The following is a 25077-nucleotide window of genomic DNA, read 5'->3' on the forward strand; positions in this document are numbered from 1 at the left end:
AAAAGGAAGTCCTCTGTATAAAATAAAGACATCCTGAGTCGAGTGGAAGCCAAAGCCAAGAATCCATTATTGTAGCCTTTAAAAGGGCCCTCAACATAGACTGCCAAATCATCCCCTTTACATGACTCTTTACAGGACCTTACATACTCTAAGTCCTGTTGTCTTCATGAGTCTCTGTGTAAGATCAGAATTAAAGAATTTGGAATGGAAGATAAATTGTATAAGATTTGAAATATCGGAATGCATGAACATATACTGAATGCAGATGTTTGTAGAATGGGAGATGTAATGCATGACAGACCTTCTGATGGGCGATCATAGGCATAGGGGAGTCAATCCTTGGTGTTGCCATGGGAACTGGGGTAGGCCGCTTTGACCTGTAATAAAACAGAGTAAATAAGGATTTTTCATTTTTCTTTTTTTTTGAGGACAGTAGTTCTGTGAACTCAAAGACTGTCAAGTTCACAGCTTAGACTATGGCCAGAAATTGATTAAATAACTTATGATAAAATTACAATGTCCAGTAGGCAACTATAAACATGCATGGTACTGGATAAATAATGCAAGCATAAGGCTAGTTCACATTGCCCCAACAAACACCAACAAACATCAAACACAAACAAACACCAAATTCAGTTGTTGGGTTTTGTTGAATAAGGCGGTCACACACCGGACGAGAAGCGCCACGCTGAGCTGCGTCACGGCTAGGACACGGCACAGGTATCAACCACAGGGTACATCGATGCGGTTCCGTTGGCAGACAGTACACACAAATGTTACCAAGGTTTTTCCCTTCTTCAAGAATGAACAACACTAGAGTAAATAATCTGTCCTTTGATAATGATTTGGGTCGAATTTAAAGGAAAACATGAGTTTTCAGAAACAAGTTGCGCTTTTTTTGATTTTACTTAGATTGAACCCCACTGTCACAATGCGTCAGAAATGTAAGCAGCCTCCGGAGTCATACCTGGGCGCCGCCGACAGACGGCCAGCGGTGGTGGTGGTGTGCGTACCTTGATTTAAAACAGTTGTTTCAAATTTTATGATGTGCCATGTCATTCGCAAGACGCGTCCGGTGTGCGACCCCCTTCAGTTTGCCAATCTTGTTGTTGTTTGCTGGAGCAGTGTGAAAATGATCACACAAAATGAAAATGATGTTTGTTGGGGGCAGTGTGAAGCAGCCAACTTTCCTTTTGGTTTTACTTAGATTGAACCCCACTGTCACAATAACAACACAATGAACCCCATCCACAGAGGAAGGCATTTTTGCTGTTGCCATCAGAACTGAATGCTTTTTTCAAACAGACCTTGTGCCAAATTGAATCTTTTCAGCAGATTACATTAAAAACACTGCTGGCCTTGAGGCACACAAAGGACAAAAAATATACTTTATAGAACAAATAGTTTAAAAAAATTTGAAAATGTTCGCTAGTTCGCTAGTTCGAATCCCAGGGCGTGCTGAGTGACTCCAGCCAGGTCTCCTAAGCATCAAATTGGTCCGGTTGCTAGGGAGGGTAGAGTCACATGGGATAAACTCCTCGTGGTTGCTATAATGTGGTTCGTTCTCGGTGGGGCGCGTGGTGAGTTGAGCGCAGATGCCGCGGTGGGTGGCGTGAAGCCTCCACACGCGCTATGTCTCCGTGGCAACGTGCTCAACAAGCCACGTGATAAGATGCGCGGGTTGACGGTCTCAGATGCGGAGGCAACTGGGATTCATCCTCCACCGCCCAAAGGCGAATCACTACGCAACCACGAGGACTTAAAAGCACATTGGTAATTGGGCATTTTGTTTTTCTTATAAGTCAAGTCCTTGAAATATCACAATGAAGGCTGACAAAGTGTGTATAAATAAAGGCGTTAGTGGCTATTAGCCTAGACAGGACACATGGGGAAAACTGTTCTATGCTATTTTTTAATTGTTGGTCTTTGACTGTTGTGATGCATCTCACTACTTTTTCAGGGGTTTTTCATGGGTTTTAGCATTTTTAAAATGACGTGTCAAGTTACCGATCCATTCACCTCGAAAAACTGTTGGATTTACAGCACATTACAGCGGCTTCTCCCCCTCTTGCACTGGTGAAGTGCAGAGAACGCCCCTGGACGTTTCAGCAGCTAAAAGAGTATATTCTTCCTACTGAAATAGTATATTTTCCCTTCTAAAAGAGTGGCATTAACGGAGAGTGTCTTTTTAAAGATTCATCTCCGTTTGCGTGTATTTCCTGGTTGCGGTCGTTACCTCTCCACTTCCGATGGCCACGATCGCAGTCTTACGTGCTTGGGCGCTGCCCACACGGAGACAGCGTTCGTGGACGGGTCATGTTCTCACTGAAAGAGCGTGACCATGGCAATGTTGCGGTCGCGGTTTTTCCTTCATTAGAGGGAAAGACCACCCCAGCGGCTCCCCACCTCAGTCCTTCTACCTACAGGTTTGAGGCCACGTCGGTTAGCACTGGGGGCGATTTGGGGACCCCAATGGGAGCCACTCCGCCGGGTAACTCCCCATGGACCTTGCATTCCCCAGTACGCTCGTTTGCCCCGCTGGGATGAGACCGCCGGCTCGTCTCAGGGCGAATTCGCGATCTCGTTTCAGCACTCGCGAAGTGGATGAGCTCTCGATTGCAGCATCAGAGAGCGGGCTGTCCAGTCTGATGCTGAAGACTCGACTGGGCTCCCACCTTCGGTTGCGGTCGCCCAGTCGCAGCCTGACGCGCAGCTGGCAGCCATGCTTGCCCGGGCGGCTGTGTGTGTCGGGCTGGAGTGGAACCCTCCACCCCCCTGAACCCTCGCAGCCTGACGATTGGTTCCTAGGCCCGGAGCACTGCTCACGGCCACACCCGCCCCGGTCCCTTTCTTCCCGGAGGTGCATGAGGAGCCCACGAGGTCGTGGTGGGCACCTTTCACTGCCCTGACCCTCGGTGGTGGGGCTGCCAGGGGGTACTCGGTGATTCCCCAGATGGATAAGGCAGTTGCGGTGCACCTGTGCCCGGAATTGATGCAGGAACTGCGCTCAGCGACCGACCTCGCTCTCCGGGCGACGAAGGTCCATCCTGGTGGTCCAGGAACGCCACCTTTGGCTCAACCTAGTCAACATAAGAGAGGCTGACAAGGCACGGTACCTTGACGCCCCCATCTCCCAGGTTGGCCTGTTTGGCGACAACGTCGAGGGCTTTGCCCAGCAGTTCTCTGCGGTGAAGCAGCAGACGGAGGCTATTCAACACATCCTGCCCCAGCACGGCTCAAAACCCTGCACCCCGTCTGCTCGTCGCCAAGGGTGTCCTCCTGCAGCAACAGCATCGGCTCTGCCGCAGCCCGCAGCCCGCCCCTGCAGCCCGGCCCCGGCATGGAGCCCACATCAGGAAGGGATGAGGAGACCCACTTCTATGGAGCTGGTAGACAGACCACTCCATCCCCCGGTGGAGGGCCGGGAGGAGAATCTTTTGTCGCCGCATGCCCAAGAGGCTGCGGTACCCAAAACTTCAACAAAACGGTGGTTTCCTTGTTCCCTGGGTCACACATTAGGTGCGCACGGCTGTCGTCATGACCGTCGTAGACCTGTTTGCTTCCCGGGAATCCTCCCACTGCCCGCTTTGGTACGCCCTGACCGAGGCACCCCTTGGTATAGACGCACTGGCACACAGCTGGCCCCCGGGATTATGCAAATACACGTTTCCCCCAATGAGCCTACTTGCACAGACCCTGTGCAAGGTCAGGGAGGACGAGGAGCAGGTCATCCTAGTAACACCCTACTGGCCCACCCAGACGTGGTTCTCGGACCTCACCCTCCTCGCAACAGCCCCCCCCCCCCACCCCCCGGCAAATTCCCCTGAGGAAGGACCTTCTTTCTCAGGGACGGGGCACCATCTGGCACCAGCAACCAGACCTCCATGTCTGGCCCATGGACGGGACGCGGAAGACCTAAGTGGCCTACCACCCGTCTTGCACCACCAGTCCACGTAACACAGTTCAGCTAGTTGTGGCATTTTGTATAGGAACCCCTAGTGTCACTACATCAACACAACGTCAAGTGAGTGACAGATAGGGAACATCCTGGTTACTTTCGTAACCTCCGTTCCCTGATGGAGGGAACGAGACGTTGTGTCCCTCTTGCCACAACACTGAACTACCCGCTGAAATGGCCGGGACCTTGTCTCGGCTCCTCAGCACAAAACCTGAATGAGTGGTTGCATACCAGCTCCTTTTATACCCGTATGTCCGGGGGAGTGGCATGCAAATTCCACTCGCCAATTCCCATAGGCCTTTTTTAAAAAAGCAGGTGTTTGGGGCTCCCAAGAGTGACCCCTAGTGTCACTACATCGACACAACGTCTCATTCCCTCCGTCAGGGAACGGAGGTTATGAAAGTAACCAGGACGTTTGGCACTTGCTCTGCATGAGTCACATATATACACACAACAACACAGAAAGTTAAATTTTGAAAGTAACCCAGAAATGGTTGGTCTAGGGCATATATCTATTGATCTGTATACATAAATATTTGTATAATGTGCCCAGAATAAATGGCTGGTATCTGAGACTCTTTCACTTATAGTTGGCTCTCTCTGTTGATGGTTGGATTTAAGTCATATTTAATCATAATAGAAACTTAATCCCCATCCTTTAATACAACCTACGTCCTATATCTAAAACAAATAGTAGTCCTATCAGTTTCTCCCACTGGAACTTGAAGTCTAAGCATGGCTGAAGATGGCACAAAATTTAAAAAGTCAATGCTCACCCACATGTGTAACTCATGTGTAACTCACCCTTATTTCGACGTTCATCATCATATCAACAGATTTCATGGATTCATTTAGGCCCTTACATGATTTTATATTTTGTTTTTATTATAGGTAATGACAAAACATATAAGCATAATATTTAATCAGAAATTTGAACTTTTGTCTTATATATATGGGTTAAGATTAACATTTTAACTTCTATTGTCACTGTTCAAAGCAAGTGTCGCAAAATTTTCTATATTTTAAACAAAAATATTTTCCACCTTTCTGTGTAAAATTATAAACTGTATATACAGTACATTCACAAATCTGGGCCATAATCACAATTATGACTAATGTCGAGTTAAATCATCATAAATATCACATCGATTCTCACCTGACTGTTCACGCTTAAATGTTTAATTTACACGTCAAAGTGGCCAAGATTGCTGTGTCAGATTTACTGTGATTTTTGCTGTTTACATTGTCATAAAAAAATAAAATAATAATAATTACAAAAACAAAAAAAACAAAAAAAAAATTTGTGCCACATTTGGAGTAAAATGGAGACAGTTTGCATTACTTCCTCTGGCTGGGCCTTTCTAGCTGCTTCTCAGAGCTGCGTGTTTGTGTATTTCTGTAAGTATATTTATGTGGGTGCTGGGCAGCCTTGAGTTGGAGCAGAGGGCTGGAAAATAGCTTATCAGGTGAACTGGAGTGTGAGGTTGCAGATAAATGAAAAGGCACTTGGCAAAGACCATGAAGAAAGCTTCTGGAGTTAGAAAAATGCTGCTGAATGTACAGTACGATATGCATTGTCCCTTTGAAGAGCTTTTCAAAAAAGCGGTTTGCTCTATAATATACTCATCAAATCAAGAGAAAGACAGAAGTTTAAAGTCTGTTGGGTGAATTCACTAAATTGCTGCACCATTTTGCCTACAGTATTTCAGCACAAAAACCTGCCTTATTCACAAACAATCCAGTTTCACCAGGCACTAAATGCATAATTATGTAAATTAGGCTTATTATAGGTTGTAATTAAGGTAAAATAAAAATAAAAAAGGGAATTAGTCCAGATGTGCGGTGTAGTCGAAGGCACTTTCTCCATTTTAAAAAGCTTCAGGTGGTGCAGTCATGTCGTACAGTCCCATAAAGTATGCCCGATCACAGTAGTCTGCTGCAGGTGTGTTACTAGGGTTGGAAGAGATAAGCAGCTTAGCCCCCATTTACATTGCATGAATGACTATTCACTAGTTAACTTAAAATCCTAAAATTAGGATTAACTGAATTAGAAGTCTGGCCCTTTAAATAACTTTCTGCATAAATCAATCTACTTCTCATTTACTGGTCTGTCATGGGTCATGTCATACCTCCTGAGCTCTCTATCTTCTCCTGACTTGCAGTGTCTTGTCAGTTTTCTGAAAAATTTAGTTATTTTCTGCATTTCTTCACATCTGAAAATATTATTTATAATATGGTTTAAGGTGTCAACCTACATGTAGCATAATCTCTAAGCAATGTACTACAAGGCTACAAGCATATTTATTTGGGCAAAGAGGTTAATTAACTGAGGTGCAGCAAGACTTACCTCTGATTTAACTGGATAGCTTGCTGAGGTCAAGTGAGAACTACTGATTTGTCCAACATTAGGTCATTAATGTTACAGTAACTGATGTTATCAGACAGCTACCTAGTTGGCTATATCAAACCTAGTTAAAATATGATCTAATATCTATCTCTTTGAAATGTACAAGAACAGCGTTCCGTTACAATGTATGTGTATTAATATAAACATTCATACCGTATTTCATTGAATAACTTTAATTAATTTTCCCCAAATGATGTTCAAGTTCATCATTTTGCATAATTCCTTTAGTAAATTAGGGTCTAAAACAGCTAATTGTTCTTGGTAAATTCCGTTAAAGAATGAAAGAGAAACATCAGATCTAGCAACAACTAACATTATGAATCAGCAGCCATTCTGTGTTGATAAGGCCAGTGCATTGTCAGAATGTGTCATATTACTCTTTATATCATCTCTTTCATTTTAGACTAACTGGGAAAATATGAAGGCAATAAAACACATGACCTTTCCCTGACTAATCACATAGGCTACAAGCATACACTGCTTATCTGCCTCTGTACTAACACATCTGTTAGTGATATATTGAAGCTGCTGTCTGTTTACGGTTCAATAAAGTTTATACCATAATTGAGTGTCAGATTGTCCTGTTGGGAATAGTACAGTCCTGCTTTTATAACATTGCTGTGAACGGGTAAACAATAGCAGCTTCACTAAACACAGTTGCCCAAGAGACACGCTAACATCTGTATTAAATATAATAATTTACTGTATATAATACAATAATTTGTCACACCAGATGATGAGAAGCTGTCGGTGAAGATACAGCTCATTATGAGCTTATGCTGGCCAAGAGAGATGGAATATCAGAGCAGATCACAGTGTAAACATTGCGTTTTATGATCTTCACCAGAATGGAACCCTAGAAGAGTCATTCTGGGATGTTGACCTTGAACTCAACCTTATGGTGTCATTTTAATCAGGATGGACAAATCATTCAAACAGGAATTTCTCAAATGACTGAATGCGACTTGTGTCTTGCATAATATTGAATTTTCCATTACTGCCATGCCTTTCTTTTCAGGTCATTATTCAGACTGAATGTGTCCTTTGGACAAGTGTCCAAAGTTTCAAGGTTTCAAGGTTAATGTTCTATCCTTAGTAGCTACTTTGTGCTGTAACTGGTCATTATGTTAAAGTTAAAACTCACATCAGTTCACAGCAGGGGAAACCTCACTTACAAGATTAGCTGAATTGGGAGCTGAATAATCAAAAAGACTACTTTGGTTAACAAGTTTTGCCAGCTAAACTTCACTGGTGAACAGTATGGCTATGCTAGTACAGCACATCAGCTAGACCAGCATCAAACCAGCTAGACCAGCATCAAACCAGCTAGACCAGCATGGAAATCGATGCTGGTCTAAGATGGACTTTTCAGAAGGGTATTCTACCAATTTAGTTTACAAAGTCTGAGGGTCACAACCTCTGACTCAAACCCTATCCTTACCCGTAATGGAAAAGTTTTTGCATTTTTAGAATTTAAAAACATTATTTGCTTTATTTATAAATTGTTGTCCAAATAGTTGTCTATTAATTGTCCACTTATTATACAAATGAGAATGTCCACAAATTATATATATATATATATATATATATATATATATATATATATATATATATATATATTTTATTTTTTCAGATTTAACACACTTCTGGGGACAATTCTGTGTCCAAACCATATCAACGTAAACCCACACATTCACATGACAACCACACCACTCCAATAAATATAGCAATGTACCTTTGCATGGTGAGTGCCAGATTGAAGTTGGCAGACTTTATCTTGTTTTGGGCCTCCAGATGTGTCATCCCCTCCGTGCTGACCCCATCAATGGCCACAATGATGTCACCCTGAATCAGGTTGCTTGTGGCTGCCTTGCTGCCTGGTGTAACCTGACAAACACAAAATAAACTTTTAAATGAAATATTGATAGGTCAGAGCAGTACCAAACACAATAGTTCAACAATAAAAATGCCAAAGTAATAATTTGGTCCATTTTCTTTTTGTCTGTCTCCTCATGGGACTGATAATATAGATTGGATGTGTGAATAAAGCTTCCTTGATACCCTCTCAATAAAATTAGGCTAGTAGAGGAAAAAAAACACACATTGATTTTTAATCCATGAAAGCTGGGTACACGAAGAGATCTCAAAGCACACACTTGGCATGTGGCATGCTTAGTGCAAAAACAGATAATGTGTTCCTACTATCTGCTAAAAATAAGACTGAAATCAAAGAATAAAGTTATGACCCTTAGTCTACAGACACTGAATGAATATTTTGTATTAGCTCTATACAATTAATTCCTATGGTTGCATTTTCTTTCACTTGGTTTATTATTACGTCATCTACTCCAGTGAAATAAATAAATTTTAAGCGTGACATTTCTGGGGTCACTGTATCAGGACGTAGCATGTAGGAGTCTGTGTGGAGTTGACATTTCTTCTAAAAGTGGTGAGTTTTCAGCTGTGTGTTTTGGGTAAGATGTTGCCTCCCCAGCCCACCATCCATTGTGCATTGCCAAGTCAAGAGCAGTCTAATTAGTTGAATACTGTATGCAAATAATACAAATATTAATAAAGCAGATTTCAGTTATGTGCATGCATTTTTCTCTCTTATCTCTCTTGGCTGGATGAGGAAGTTTTGACACCGTTATATTTAGCTTCCTAAGGGACTATTACTAAAACTCCTTTGGAAAGTGTGAAGAGCTCTCTGTTTCAGTGTATTATTTGTATTTCCATCTGTTAATAAATGAATGCATGCAAATCTGAGCCTAGGCTTTAGACTCAGAGGTGCCAATTTTGCAAAGCCTGTTTCAAGTGCCTGAGAATTAGTTAACAAGCATAATGAGAGAATGATAAATACAGTGTGGTCCAAAGGTCTGAGACCACTATTTGCTTCTATTTGCATTCTTTGTTAATTTAAAACAAAAGTTTTTCATTACAAATTATATCATTTTTAGAAAAAACAATTTGAGTTAACAGTGTGATTTAAAACCAGCATTTTGTTTGAATAACGGAATTTGTTTATATTTTATATGTCCCTCTATTGCTTTAATGACAGCATGCACTTGGGTTGGAATGGGCTTCACATTTGATCTGATTATTTTTTCATGAAACCAAAGACCAAAGAGGTTTATCACAGTACATTTTCCGAATTAGCTTATACCTCTTTCTGTTGCCTGTTTGTTTATTAAATAACAATCATAGCATCAGTTCAGGCAGGTCACGTTGAGTCAAACTCACAATCAGCTGACGCTCAGTGTCAGATTGTCCTACCAATACAATACAGATGCTTCTCAGAGTGGTCCTATTTAAGTCCTCCATTTATTCATTGCCTTAGCTGCCTTTCAATTGCATTGATGCAAGCTGCAATTAACACCCTCCTCCATCCACAGCTCCACTTCTTGTATGGCAGTGTCACAGTTCCGGCATTTGTGCCGGCTCATACTGTTGTTTGTTTTTCTCTCTCCCTCGTGTCTCACAGGTGGATCACGCGTGATCAGCATTTTGATGGGAATGCTGATCGTTCCTAGGGAGGTGCTGATCATGGAAATGATTTACTCGCCCGTTCCACCTGCTTCTCATTGACCTCACTCCCTACTTATTCCTTGTGTTTTCCCTCTTTCTTTGCCAGTTTATTGTTTGCTCTCAAGTGTAAACCGTGCTCTCTTGTTTAGTTGGAGATATGTCTGTTGGTTGCCTGTCTCTAGAGGTGTGGTTACCTTCCTGTTCGCCGTCGCCTTCACCTGTATTGTCACACAGTCCCCTTGGAGGAGGATTACTTGGTCTGCCCGCGTGTCGGGGGAGAAACTCACCTGGGCTTTGCTTCGCACCACACCAGCTTCAACGGACTCTCATGGCTGCATGTGAAATGGCAGCCAGCTGGCAGGTAGCTGTGCAGTGGGTAAACCTCACTCCCCTGGCCTCAAGAGGTGCACTAGCGACTGACACTAGAGGCTGTAGCCTTTAGCCTCCTTGTTAGCCCGCCCGCCTCCCACACCAGAGATGCTGGTTCGAATCCCGTTCGGCGCGGGTCGAGCAGGACCAGTTACAGATGGGTGGGCGGAGAATTTACCAGGACATAACCATACCACCAACACCAACAGATTGCTTTAATTGTCTTTAAGTTAATAAAAGTATTCAAGTCAAGTATTAATTTGACTGAAGTAGTCCTTACTGAAATGTAGGTTAATGTGATTATGCTTTCAGCTACCAATAAATGTGTAGTACTCTCAATGCATGTTTAAATCCATTCAACATAATTAGTGCAGAAAATGTGACTAGGTCAACAAACTTGGTGTGAGCCTGATAATTATAATACCTTGCATTGAATGGCTACTGTGTATAATATCTTTAAAAAAGTATGAATATATATCAGTTATGTTTCCACAACTGTGGTCACATCCACACTGTGGATGATCTTAACATTATAACTTAATCCCAAACTGGAGATCTTCTATCCTCTGGCACAAATTCACAAATAACTGAAGTCTGCCTCATATGCTTACTACGGTGCAGGCCTGTAAAAATAAACCATGCTAGGTTTAGCAAAAAATAAATGCTGGCATCAAGGATAATGATATACCCATAGGAAAAAAGATCACAAATGAGATCTCTTTAATAACTCAGTTCTTTCTCTTAAATAGCAATGAGGTTAAAAGGAGAGCAAATGGTCACCTTGTGTCTTCTGAGATTGTGACTTCTGAGAAACAGATCCCAGTAATTTCATACATGTTTCCTCTAGAGTTTCTGAAGAGACCTCAACAATTTCTCACTTTGTACTCAGAATTGCTAGGATAACAAATTCTGTATCAAAACTCAGAGGTCAAATTGAGGTCAACTTAAATGTAAAAAAAATTCTTCCGAGACCAAATTATCCAAAGTCTAAATGGGAGGTTATTTAATTGAAACATCTAGTCGCTGTAGTTTGAGTTTTTATTGCAAAGGGCATAAATCTCTTAAACTCTCATCTTCCACAATATATTAAAAGTGGCTATCCACTTTCCTAAAGCAATCATGAAGCAGCATTAAACTTCACATAAAAAGTGCTTGCAGAGATCCTGTTTTGCTTTTAGCGCTGGCACAGTCCACGTAATGATACTTCATCCATATTGTCTTTAATGCAAATTGTCTGGAAATGCTAATGCTTCACTCCAGTAGGTCGTGTGAATGCTGCTTATTACAAATCCCATCTGGGTTTTTGTTAAAAAAATTACGGTTAACTGGTCCTTTCTCCATCACTCGATCAATGACACGGAAATCAATGTTGTGTCTGTTTTTGAGGTGTGTGCGTTAATAATAAGACAACATGCTTAAATACTGTAAAAGCAAAGAAATAAGTATATATACGTATTACTCATTCAAAAAAATATCAGTCTGTGCACGCCAATGTTATCAGGAGTGATACAATTTTGTCGAGATGCTTTGCATGTGTAGTGGAGACAGTGTTAAGCCAGCAACTTGAAACTGATTTATAAAACATCTATAAAACATTCTCTGTGACCACACAATTCAGATTTAGATGTTTTTACTCAATGCACTGATAGTGTTGCTTTGTGCTGGGTTTAGCAAAACTAACGGCAAGAGGAAAAGGAAGGGAGCATGGGAAAACAAAGGCTTTGAGAGAGTGAGGGGGATTACTTGGCCTGGCACACAAACATGCATTAACTCTCCACTCTCAGCTCATTCCAATTGATGCCTGGGTGAATGAGTGGCTGATATGCCAGCTCAAATCTCCTGCTCACTCAAAACAGCACAAAGCAGCTGTTCTACGGGTCAAGTAAATCACAGGGGGAAAAGTAAGCCACAGAGAAAACTAAAGAGGAAGATAGAGAGAGCAAGAGAGAGAGGGAGAATAATACATTTTATCTTTGTTATCTTTCATCAAAATGTAATAACATGCTCAGCATCTGAAATGACTTCCCTTTTCAGCTGACGTCATTAAGACCTCTTAGCCTATTTATTTCCAAACACCTGTAATAAATACTTTTCATTATCTAATCAATTCCTGGTGGAAAAAATCAAGTTGTGCCCTACATTTCTTTCTTTTATTGAATATACTGTTTTACTCAGAGACAGGTATGTAACATTTGATTATGTAACTTTCAGTATGATTCAGATCCTGCATTAATGGAAACAAATATTTAAGTAAACACATTAGGGTCTGCACTACCCATGATTTGAAATACGTTTACATTTATTAATTTGGCAGACGCTTATCCAAAACGACTTTCAAAAGAGGAACACATAAGCGAATCATCTAAGGAGAGAGTGGTACGAAAAGTGCCATATTACAAAGTTTCACTAGCATCAGAATAGCATTCAAAGCAGATTAAAGTGCAACAAGGAATGTTTTTTTTAACAGTAAATAACAGTCATGGTGTCTAAATATCTGAAAAGGTGAAGATGATCAGTTACATAATACAGAAGTAGCATTACTTACTCATGTTTGAGGCCTGAGTACTTAACCAGATGGGCTCATTTATGCTAACAAGACCAAAAAGAATCCGATACCATTTGAACGCAATGTGACCCAATACTCCACCCCCCTCAGAGAGTGGTGTATCACCCCCATATAAGAGCTGAGTAAACCTGCCCAAGACCAAACTATTAAAACACATGTAAACAGACCAGAATTCAAGAGTTTAACAAACCACATCAAAGTTAAATTGATGAGTTGTCTGAGAACAAGCTTTAGTGAAAAACACTCCAGATTTTTTAATGCTGGAATGAAGCCTGTGGTTTTGGTGGATCTACATACTGTTAGTATCTATAGCCCTTACAGTCTATGCCAGCAGAGCTGACTTGACCTTCAACAGCCATCTAAAAACAGCTCTGCCTGTCAGCAGCACTAGCTACAGGCTCTCATGGAACAGAACAAGACAGGGGACTTGCTGGCTACTGGTATGCAGAGGATTGTTTGAGACATTAGTGTGATGGATAAAACCCTAAGTGAGGGTCCCACACCTTGTAACATCTCTGGGAGGCTTTCTGATGGAGCATTTTTGTTTCAATTCTGACTATATACACTTCGTTTTATTAATCTATTAATTTATTATTCATGAAACATAAACATTCCATAAGGAACAGACTGAACTGATTGACGAACAATGGAATGATGGAAGTCTATGAGCTACAAAGCCATCAAATTTTGATCTTGTTACTATGCAAATTTACACATAATAGGGGAGAGTTGTCACACTTTTTAGTCCAGTGAATATTTAGTCCAGTAAGTTTATTTCTGAAGGTCAATTTCTGTAGGTACTGTACATACCCTTGGCTACAAAAAACAAAAAAAACATGTTTTGTCAAGATCTTGAAAAAAGGTTTCCCTTTTGTGACAATATGCCCCAATAGCAGGGTGTGTTGTCACTATTTATGGGATAAGCTGTCACAATGGAACCTGCCTTTAAATTGCCTAGGCTTTCTGGCTTTTGAAACACCAAACAACCAAATGTAAATTTAGAGCTATAAAAGTTAAAACGTTAATGCATTCGATTAATTAAAAAAAGTTTAACAAGTACATTTTTCTTAATTGCAGTTAACACATTTACTGTTAATAAAGCATAAAACAGCATAAACACTGGTTGGAGTAGGGCGGAACCTTTAGGATGTGACCGCCCGGAGTCATTACACTGACAAACACACCACAAACACACATATCAGCTGTGTTAGTCAACAAACGATAGGGAAAGGAGCTCTTAACATTATTTGTTGCACAAAACAAGCCCAAATGAGACTTGTGATGAAAGTACTTTGCAGCATCTGTAATGCACAATTTAAATACCACAGAAGCATGTCTAGTCTTAACTATCAAGAAAATGCAGAATGTGACGTTTGCAAGCGCTTTTCATGTGGAGTTCAAAGCGGCGCTTGATGCTGGTGTTGACAACCTGACACGAATGAATGCGGCTGCACGATTGCTTTAGCAAAGGGGATAGCCACAGTCTGCCAGCTTATTAATATTGTGGAAGATGAGTGTTTTGCATCGCATTGCAATGAGTATGCAATAGGAATGCACCGATACCACTTTTTCTCTTCCGATCCGATTCCGATATCGGACATCAAATATCGGCCAATACCGATCCCGATCCGATACCAGTGTTGTTGTTGTTGTTTTTTTTTTTTTTTGCATTATCAGTTTAGAATATCTTTACATTATTGTGTGGAACTAATTGGGTGTGCTCTTTAACATGTAAAGAAACACAAACCTCTAACTACACGTTATTTCAATATAAATGTTTTGCTTATTAAGAAAAACTTTATTGATAACTAGTATACTGCATAATGTAGCAGCAAAATTAACAGTAATTTCAGTATAAGTCATCAGTAGAAAAGCTGTTTTTTTAATTATTTTTTTTAACTTGTATCTGGACTTTAAAGGATTCAGATCTCTTTTTTGTTCAATTTAGTTGTAAGATATCAGCTCACTTTTCATTCACACAGTTATTTTTTGGAACCCATTCAACTTAAATATTATTATAATTTGTAAACAAATGATAATAATAATATATTATAATAGTAATATATAGTAACATATCTCAATCATGCACCTTTAACTTTTAAACCTCACGCTTTTATTATGATATTCTGAACTCTCCAGGGAGTCCTGTATGTGTCTGTTTGTAGGTTCACAATTCGCTTCTTATTCAAATTCTGGTAAAAAAAGCACCTCCAGTGCCGTTCTAAATGCATATAAGTGAACCAAACTATTGAGCATCTACATCTGAGATGTTGTTCGTGAGTAGTGCTCAAATATTGCGCACCACTGTGAAGGCTAAAAATAGCCGCGTGTTTGTGTGTAAACAGAGCAGCAGCATTCAATAATGCGCTGGAGCTGTGTGTGCATTTTATATATTTACTTATTAAACACAACCTTTTGTGATTCACAGAGCTATCGCATGTCTTCAGTTGGCTTTGAATAAAACGCACGAGTCATATGAACAACTTGAATTGTGTTTTTATAGTTTTTTTTGAGCTTGACAGTAACGAACATGACTAACACACAGTATCGGATTTGGATCGGGCTTGTCGGACCGATACCCGATCCATTTAAAAACATCAGTATCAGAGCCGATGCTGATCCAGGTATCGGATCGGTACATCCCTAGTATGCAACCTATGTGGAGATTAGTTCTTTCAATCAGTCCACCTCCCACTTAGAATCAGCAAAACATTTAATGTTACTTGAACTGGTGCTATTTTAGTGCATTTCTTTATGCTGTGGAAGATTTTGTTTGGAAAATGTTAAAGCAATATTGTTAAATAGTAGGGCTGAAATGATTAGTCGACGTTATTGACAACGTCGACAATAAAAAATTGTCGACAAAATTTTTTGTTGTCGAATAGTCGTTTGATCTCATTTAACGTAACATGAGATCATATGAAACTCTAATTATGACGCTCGAGAGCAGCACTGCAGTTCGCGCCTGACTGAGGAGAGGAAGAATTACACAGCTCACAGTCCAGATGCACTCTAAATTTTCCAAGCAGCATCAGCTGATGTAGATCGCAAAGTATGAGGGAATTATAATACAAAAATACAAAAATAAGTAAATACAGAAGCACTCTCATTGCGGAATAAGTGGAGCTGGAGCTGGCGCTCCACTGAAGCAAAACTTGCTTGTCAAGTGTCTTTAAAGGAAACACCCCGGCATTACCTCTTAAATACAGTTCAATTTAATGCGTTATAGCTTTATTAATGTTCATGTAAATAACTACAAACTCCGAAACTGGCATTTCTCTGTGCGGTCAGTGCCTCTTCTATGAGTTGTGCAAATGTCCTGATCAAAGGGGGAGAGATTGAAACTGCACCCGGCTGGGGGCCTACGTAGCTCAGTGGTAAAAGACGCTGGCTACCACCCCTGGTGTTCGCTAGTTCCCAGGGTGTGCTGAGTGACTCCAGCCAGGTCTCTTAAGCAACCAAATTGGCCTGGTTGCTAGGGAGGGTAGAGTCACATGAGGTAACCTCCCCGTGGTTGCTATAATGTGGTTCGTTCTCGGTGGGGCGCGTGGTGAATTGAGCGCAGATGCCGCGGTGGATGGCGTGAAGCCTCCACACGCGCTATGTCGCCGTGGCAACGTGCTCAACAAGCCACGTGATAAGATGCGCGGGTTGATGGTCTCAGACGTGGAGGCAGCTGGGATTCATCCTCCGCCACCCAGATTGAGGGGGAATCACTACGCGACCATGAGGACTTAAAAGCGTACTGGGAATTGGGCATTCCAAATTGGGTGAAAAAGGGGACAAATAAAAAAGAAAAAAAAAGAAACTGCACCCGGCTGATTCGTGGAGACACTCATCCCTCGAGCGGGCGCGCTTGCTGCAACTAGATTATAACGTGATAGCTCGTGACTTATTGAATCATCATAAATGGTCACTGTGCATTTCTTATCATGAAGAAAATTGGCAATACTCAGCTTTATTAATGAGAGAGAGTTTTTTTTTAAAGAAAGGTGAATAGAAAGGTGAGAGAGGGTAGTCTTCACCCCATTACACACTACAACAAAATACATTTTTGATTTTGCTTGTTTTCCAATATAAATATCTAAAATGGTTATCTGATAATGTTTAATATAATATTAAAAATAAAAATATTAAAATATCTAAAAATCCTTAAAAAAAAAAAATGCATTCACCTGAGAAGCAGCATATAAGATATTTAGACTTGCTGTTAGAGAATAGATCTTGAATATAAGTATATTTTGTCTTTACTGCACTCGCAGAAGTATAACCAAGTGAAAAAATACACTCATATACAAAATACATTATATTTAAGATACATTCTCTTAAAGCAAGTCTAAATATCTTATATGTTGCTTCTCAAGTAAATGTATCTTGTTTTAAGGATTTTTAGACAATTTTAAATGGAAAACGAGACAAAAACTCTAACAATAGGATTTTTTGCAGTGAATTTCTTTACTGAATTCAACTTAATAAAAAGTATTTTTTCCCTTTAATTCAGTGAATGTCATTTAGTGGTATTTTTAAAAGATGATTTTGTCCTCTTTACTGTTAGTAAGCACGTTTAATACAACCTTTTAAGTCTGGGCACAAACTGAATAATCAGTTAAGAGCTAATGATTAGTCATTGCAATAATCACAGAATAGTCTGAAAATCGTTCTAATAATCTTTAGTTGCAGCCCTATTACATAGTGTTTTGTTTTCTTTCCTAAGAAGGAAATAAGTGCATTTTGACAGGAAAAGAAGTATAAATGGAGTCAAATTTGAGTACTTTCAAAAGCTGCGGTTAATCGCGAGTAACTAAAAATTATGCGATTAATCGCGATTAAAAAATTTTACCGACGGACAGCACTATGTAAAATGTAACACACACAAACATCAAACTATTGCTTTGGCCAATAAATACTTAGTATAATTAGTATTTTAAAACACATGTAAAATTTGACAACTAAAAATGTGAAAACCTGACCTGACATTATAAATATACCCTTGTCCTGGGAACATCGTTTAACTTTTCAGTTAACCCTTTTCAGAACCTTGCCTGAATGCATTCTAGTATTGTTTGATTGCGTTCACTTGTTCACAGCTATAGCAATATATAATTTATACAAAAAAATCTCATCTTGGTTATAAGTTACCAACAATGAAAAACAGAAAAGGCCACTGTAGCCCCTCTTTTTTATCAGCTTGCACTTTGGGAAAGAAAATGCATTTACCCACTTCAAATATCAAGAATGTTTGTGTTCATCTGCCAGCTTAAATCTTTCAGCCATTTCTGAAGACTGACTAGAATTAACCATTTTCTTTCACCCATTTGAGAACAGGCTTGTGAAGAAATGTCATAAGCAGTCCAACATTGGAAAGTCACAAAAAAAAAATCTACACTGTTGGGAACACTCTAATCAGGGGTTTTGCGCTACTTTTATATCTCAAAACAACAACTCAGAATGTTGTCCAAGTGAAGAGACTGACACATTTGTGTCGTTAAATCCAACACATTCATAGTATTAATGCAGATCAAATTCAGGCCACCCATAAAACTCAATCTTCACAAGCTTTAACTGGATGCTCCTTGAATGCCATGTGAATGAGAGTGGCCCTTAATTTGAAACTTCCAAATTTGAGCACCCGAATTCCAGCTCACAGAGGGGAGATACTATTCCACCAGTTGCTACTCTAAGGTAAGTAAAAAGAGCCCACAATAACATCATGCTGTCATTTATATGCACCTACTGCATCTCCCTAGCAAGTTAAAGTTTTGTAAGATCATAAACAGTGGATCCCCATTGACATTTAACTGTAACATCTTTTCAAAACCAAATGCATTTCTAATGAAACCACCGTGTCCAATGAAATGTCACACAGCTTCAGCACAAAGTATGAGGAAATGTATTGCTGGGTAACCCCACAACTTTTCTCTTCTGCATAGGGGGTCCTCACTTCAAATTCCACACCCCCACTTAATACAAGAGAACAAATGGTTTTGTCATCTATGCAATGCATGCTAGTGTGACATTAATGTGACAATTGTTAAAACTTCCCTAAACATTTCCTTTAATCAAGCTGAGACAGCTCCTGTACAATAATGAGCACAAATGCTTAATTACTCATTTTGTAGTCTCCATAATTACAGGATACACATTTTCTAAATGTAAGAACCTCTAAATTTGCATAGTTTTAATTGGCATTGTGACTTTTGAAATACATTTTTACAACTTATTTTTACACAGCTGTCCTTTTAAAACATACACAACAAATTTTGCCATTTGCTAATATATTTTTGTTACCGTTTGTTGTCCAGTACATTCTCCAAATACAAGTATTTTTTTTCCTTAGCAGTTCCTTTTCAGCCAAACCACCCAGAGGTATTTATATCCCTCATCTGCTGCTTTCAATTTGAACTGAATTGCAATTTTATGCTTTCTGTGTGCCATCTGTTACAGTCTAAACTGCTCTCAGCCAAGAGAAACACTCATTTAAGCACCTAGCTCTAAATGAGGGAACACACAGTGATATACAGTAATTTCACCCAATTCAGAAAGCTAGAAAAAAGTTCCTTATATCATGATATTCTTCTGTAAAAATTGAGAAATCAAACAGAAAACAAACAACACACTGTATCATCAGACTGGAAAACAACTCCATGATGGTTTTTCTCTTAACTGTAAAATAAATTAAATAAAAAAACATGGTAATGTCTGTATAACAATCATCTAAAGGTTATAACCACCTGTGACCTGAGCATGACTGCTGTGTTCATTTTCCATTTCTCTTTTTGATTTGTAACTAGTAGCTCCTTATAAACATACAAAATGAAATGTGAGATTCTAAATAATACCAAGCTATATAAAGTTTTTTGTATTATTTTGTATTATTATTATGTTTCCAGGAGTGTTGGTTATTCATGTTTTTAGGCGTTACAGACATTACAGCTGATTTTCAGTAAAGGTGATTTGGAACACTGTGTATTGGGAAAAGCAAAAATAAAAAACTATACAAATAAAATAATTTCACTTGATTTGAATTTTATGTTACAATGTTTTTTTGTTTTTTGTTTTTTTCTACTTTGGCAATGTCTCTCATTGCACAATCAAACAAACAAGTGATAGCAAGTGCTGAAGCTGTTTACCAATCAGAAATTAGCATAATTAATTCTGATGCAAGTAATGGCCAGCATCGTCCAATCACTACCTAGTACCAGCCATGTTAAAATAAAATTATACATTATGAATTCTGAATCTAAGTACTGATTACCATTGTCCCATCCATGTCTGCCAAATATGTTGAGTGGTTCAAATATCATCTGCAGCCTGAAACTGAACTTTTAATCGGAATTTTGGATTGAATGCACTTGGCTTCATATGAAAGCTATAGAATGCTTCCTTGCTCGTTGCTTCCTATTTAGCGAATGACTTAACCTCCAGTTTGCTGTCTGTCTGCGCTGGTCTCAGAACAGTTCGAAATGTACCGTGTTTTCATCCTAACTCCATATAAAGCCTTTGTGAAAATGCACAGTAAAAGTAGAATTTCCTTTGCCTCCACGCATCCTATCACATGGCTTGTTGAGCGCATTACCGCGGAGACATAGCACATGTGAAGGCTGCACGCTATTCTCCGTGGCATCCACACACCCTACTGAGAGCGAGAACCACATTATAGCGACCACGAGGAGGTTACCCCAAGTGACTCTACCCTCCCATGCAACCAGGCCAATTTGGTTGCTTAGGAGACCTGGCTGGAGTCACTCAGCACACCCTGGATTCGAACTTGTGACTCCAGGGGTGGTAGTCAGTGTCTTTACTCACTGAGCTACCAGTAGTTTAGCAGCATGCCGTTTTGCGATAAATCGCTCAAATATTAAAAATGGCATTTTGGATGAAACTAGAGACTATAATTTTTGAATAAAAATTGTATTAGGTTTCTTGCCAGATGTAGGCTAGTTTTGTTGCTGTTTCTCCCAAAGACAAATTCCGCTGTGATCAGCGCAATGTTGTTTTGTCACATGACAAAATGCATTGTGCATTGTGTATAGTGAAGCCAAAATACAAGGTCCACATTTATATGCGGGATCGAACAAGGATAAAGTATGAAGTTGTCTAATTTACATACAGTACAGTACTACATAGTGTTCAGTTCAGTGTACAGTTATTCAACAGCTTCTTTAATAAGAAGGGCATGTTAGTTAACAGCACAGATGTAGCAACAGGTCTAGTACAGTACTGTACCAGATGAGTTAGCATTTAGAACTTAGGCTCCAGCACTGAACTGGAATTTTCACAGGCTGATCATTAGCACCCAGGCTGCCTATCTCCAGTGGCTGGCAAATAATATTAATCTACTTAAGTTACAGAGATCCTCCTCAGACCTACTAATGTGATACTCACAGCAGATGCAAATGTACCGATTCAAATTCAGAATAAGTGAGCTCTTCCTGTCCCATATTTACATGGGGTTCACACATGTGAGGCATTTTCATAGAAAAGCCTCCTGTTGAGCCACCCCCACAGCCAGAGCAAAAGTGAGCTTTGGGTACCACCTGTCATTCCAGAGTGACTGACTAGGCCCTGTGCTATACTGGCCTTTTCCTGTAGGGAGACACACAACAGACCTCACACACCTCTTGATTTAGATATTCTTAGTAACACTACAGTGGGGTAAAATGCTGTCAACACTACAAATAAAAAGCCTGAAACAGCATCAGAAGATTCCTTTGTGCCTTACGCTACTGTCAAGAAGTGTCAATATACAGTACATATACAGTATATCATAAGTACAATATTTGGGCTTGATTTTCAGGGTCATTTTTTACTTTACTAAGGGCATAATTTTATAACTACATTTACAACTACTACAACCATTTATGTAAAATACGTTAATTTAATTAATTACAATATAAATATTCATTGGGAATGCATTACATCTTACATATAAACTTAAATTAACATCAACTCAATATAAGTATAATAGGTCAGGAGAAGAATATTAGGAATTACATGATATTTTACTCATCTGAATCAAAGATTTTCAGAAGAGGTGCACTTTTTGGCCCCGTTTCTTGAAATTCGGGGGCATTTTTATCACTTTTGGTGGCATTTTTTCCCCAAGCCTTCTTTAATTTCTGACCCTGCTGTCAAGGGTGTTTATAGGATAGTGATAGGACAGACATTGTTCCTGATGAACACATGGTATGTTGACAGAGGTGACAAAATGGCAGTGTATCATCTTTGTGTGACTTGTATTGCCACTGTTTAAGCACTTGAATCACTGCTTGAATCACAATTTATACCAGAGGTTCTATTTTTTCAAGACCCTCTAATGCCAGCAACATACTGGAGCAGTCAATCTGTCCTCACTAGACATCTGAGAAAAGGACTGTACACATGGACTGTGTTCTTATTTAAAGACAAAAAGACACACTCGAACACACAAACGGATAAAAAGCCAAATGCCTTCATGGTCAAATATAGACATGCATGTTTTAGCATTTTAATCTCAATCTCATATTCTTTGGTCTGTTTCCATTAAGCTTCCGGGAAGTAGAATGTTTGCTACGTGTGTTTGCAGGGCTATAATTGTTCAGGACGATGAGAACTCGCCCTTCTGTGATATTTTAACTTCCTATCTTACAACATTGGCAGAATAGAGGGAACAAAATGGCTCAATGTAATTTTTCACATGTATGCTTAAATTCTTATATATGTCGAACAACAATTTCACAGAACTGGCTGTTCGAGAGAAGTGTTAGTCATCACACTTCATGTTACGTACACAATGCATGAAAAACTCATGCAGGAAAGCCATTTATCAAAATCTAACAGCACAGAAAGGCAAACCTATAAAAAATTATGAATCACTCTCAAATGGAGATCCAGGGATACACAAAGGCTACAACTGCTTTATTACAAAGCACAAAGGACACATGCCCAATCCAAATTTCCAAATCAAGACGAAAGAGCAGCATAATATTTAGCATCATATGATAAATAACACCAGCATACATAATAAACAACTGTCAGTCATACATCATCACAGTAATACACAGGATCATACTTAGGCAACAAGGAATGAAAAAAGCAACTACATCAACCATAACATCATACATACAAGTCACATGGTCAGGAATCTTATGATAAGTCACATAATAAGGGAGTGAATTTGCTTTGGAAGGTCTGATTTTTGTGGACATATTGAATATTGGACTGCAATACTTAAACAGAGTCCATGCAAGAGATCATCATCACTCATGAAAGTTTCAATAAAATCTATTGGATCCAGTCTGCAGGAAGTCAGAATTTGAATAAAGTGTGCTGATGTAATGAATCACTGAGTGTTTGGCCAAGATTTGGGGGTCTTACCCTAGAAACAGTGAGGGGCATGTTGAAATCCTTGCCTCCTTGCAACCGGAAGCCCCAGGGTGAAGGTCCAGTGAGTGCCACGTTGTAAGAACTCATTGTTCAAAAAAAGCCTGTGTATTATTTAATCAACAGAATTTCTCCAAACAGACGGGGAAAATGGATTTGGGGGGCGGGGCACGTGCCAAAAAGCCTCTGAAAGAAGAAGAGAAAAAGGAGTAAAATAAAAGCAACACTCACTCCTCAAAAAAGCAGGCACACTACAAGGCCAAGGACCAAACTGCAACTAACGCAAAAGAACCTGAGCAACAGAGAAGAGCTAGAAGCCAAAGGAAAAGGATTCTTGCCTGCTCTGATGAGCTGGACAGACAGCCTATGAATAGCTGCCCCTCTGCAGAGAGCGATAGCACTTTGGCATTGTAGGGAGGGGAAGGAAGGGGTACTTATATGGCATGTAAGGGGACACCCAGAATGCCAGGCCTCCCATGATTCACAGGGCTAATATAGCCCCCTCTTAAGCTAAAAGATTTTTCTAGATTCCTTTCTTCTAGGGTGCCTCATCTATCTACATACTAAGGACCATTTTGAGGACAATCCAGGGATACTGTTCATGTTATAACTGAATTAATAATCCCATTATAATAATTTATTGCTCTACCTTTCAGCGCTATTAAATCAGCAGAGCGAAACATACAGCGCAACCCTTGTAGACCAATTCCCATACAAATAACTCTCATGAGGGTTTCTTTTAAAAGAATATCTTACTGAACCGCAAGTCATTCATTTCATCGTGTCTGTCTCAAAATTAACCAATAATTGTTACTGTGTTATGCAGGGCAGTTTCTAGGCACCAGGTGGGGGGGCGCCAAATCAGAAGCTGCCCCCAAACTCCCCCAACCCCCTGGTCTGGCAGTCAAGAGCGGCAATGATGCAGTCTATGCGCTAATACACCCCCAGCCCCTCCAACCCCCCAACTCCACCGCACATCCCCGTTCCCTCAGCGTGACAATCGCAATAATGCCTAGGGCACCAAAATGGTATGACAATGTGTTATTAATGAAAAACATTATGAGTTTTGTTGTAATTAGTGGTATGTTATAAAAGAAAATAATGAATGAATGCAATATCTTAATTAGTCTGTGTAAACACCTTTTGCAAGGATCTGTTCTGCTTAAATAGGGCCTATAAACTGATCTCATAATTTTGTAACAGGGTGATAAAGGCTGTAAATCCATTATTAATTGCATTTATTATATCCAAATATTTAAATCCTCAAAAGTACTAAAAAAAAAAATAGTTAATGGAACTGGAACCGATAGGGAACCAGAATCGTTCAGAGGATTCGGAACCGGAAATTAAATTCCTTATGATTCCCATTCATTATAATGTCTTAACAAAAGGTTGTGGTTAATTGGAAGGCCCTATGGACACAAAAAAGCTGATCTCATTCTGGGATGGTCCAATGAACCTGCGCCACCTGTTTGAATTATGTGACTATCAATTATCTCCAGTCTAAATACATTAGAAATTGAATATAGCTCAATGAATACATTAACTTTAAGGGGTAATGCTTTCATTTTCTTCATGTCTTTATTGCATACCCACATCTTGAATGGCATCTACCGCAAGATAATGGTATCCCAAACATTCAGAGGCATAGTACACCACAGGGTTTTTGTTTGTGAGCTTCATGAACAGAACCTCAAATCACAGCTTTAGGCAAAGAGCAAGTGCAAGAAAGGCCTGATATGCTCTCAATGCTCTCAGAGAACAGAGATAAGAGGACCTCTCCTGCACTAGCACTCACTCCTGCCATCACACAGTCTGCACTGGGACATCAAAGAGAACATAACCATTGAGGACTTGCCTGTTCACCCTGCCTAATTTGGGAGGCCTCTA

The 25077-nt window shown here is 39.8% G+C and overlaps 1 protein-coding gene across 1 annotated transcript in view; it reads right to left on the reverse strand.

The window, feature by feature from the left end:
* Nucleotides 1-23518, reverse strand: part of LOC127411711 (LIM domain-binding protein 3-like) — a 55146-nt gene extending 31628 nt beyond the window's left edge. Inside the window, exons 1-3 of the mRNA XM_051647407.1 lie at nucleotides 23182-23518; nucleotides 8101-8252; nucleotides 302-377 (exon numbers count right to left, since the gene is read on the reverse strand). Of these exons, the coding sequence (XP_051503367.1) occupies nucleotides 302-377; nucleotides 8101-8252; nucleotides 23182-23277 (324 nt within the window). The 5' untranslated portion in view covers nucleotides 23278-23518. The remainder of the gene's footprint in view (nucleotides 1-301; nucleotides 378-8100; nucleotides 8253-23181) is intronic.
* Between the last annotated feature and the right edge of the window lie 1559 nt (nucleotides 23519-25077).

This window comes from Myxocyprinus asiaticus, chromosome 21 (assembly GCF_019703515.2).
Source record: "Myxocyprinus asiaticus isolate MX2 ecotype Aquarium Trade chromosome 21, UBuf_Myxa_2, whole genome shotgun sequence".
Taxonomy (NCBI): Eukaryota; Metazoa; Chordata; class Actinopteri; order Cypriniformes; family Catostomidae; genus Myxocyprinus; species Myxocyprinus asiaticus.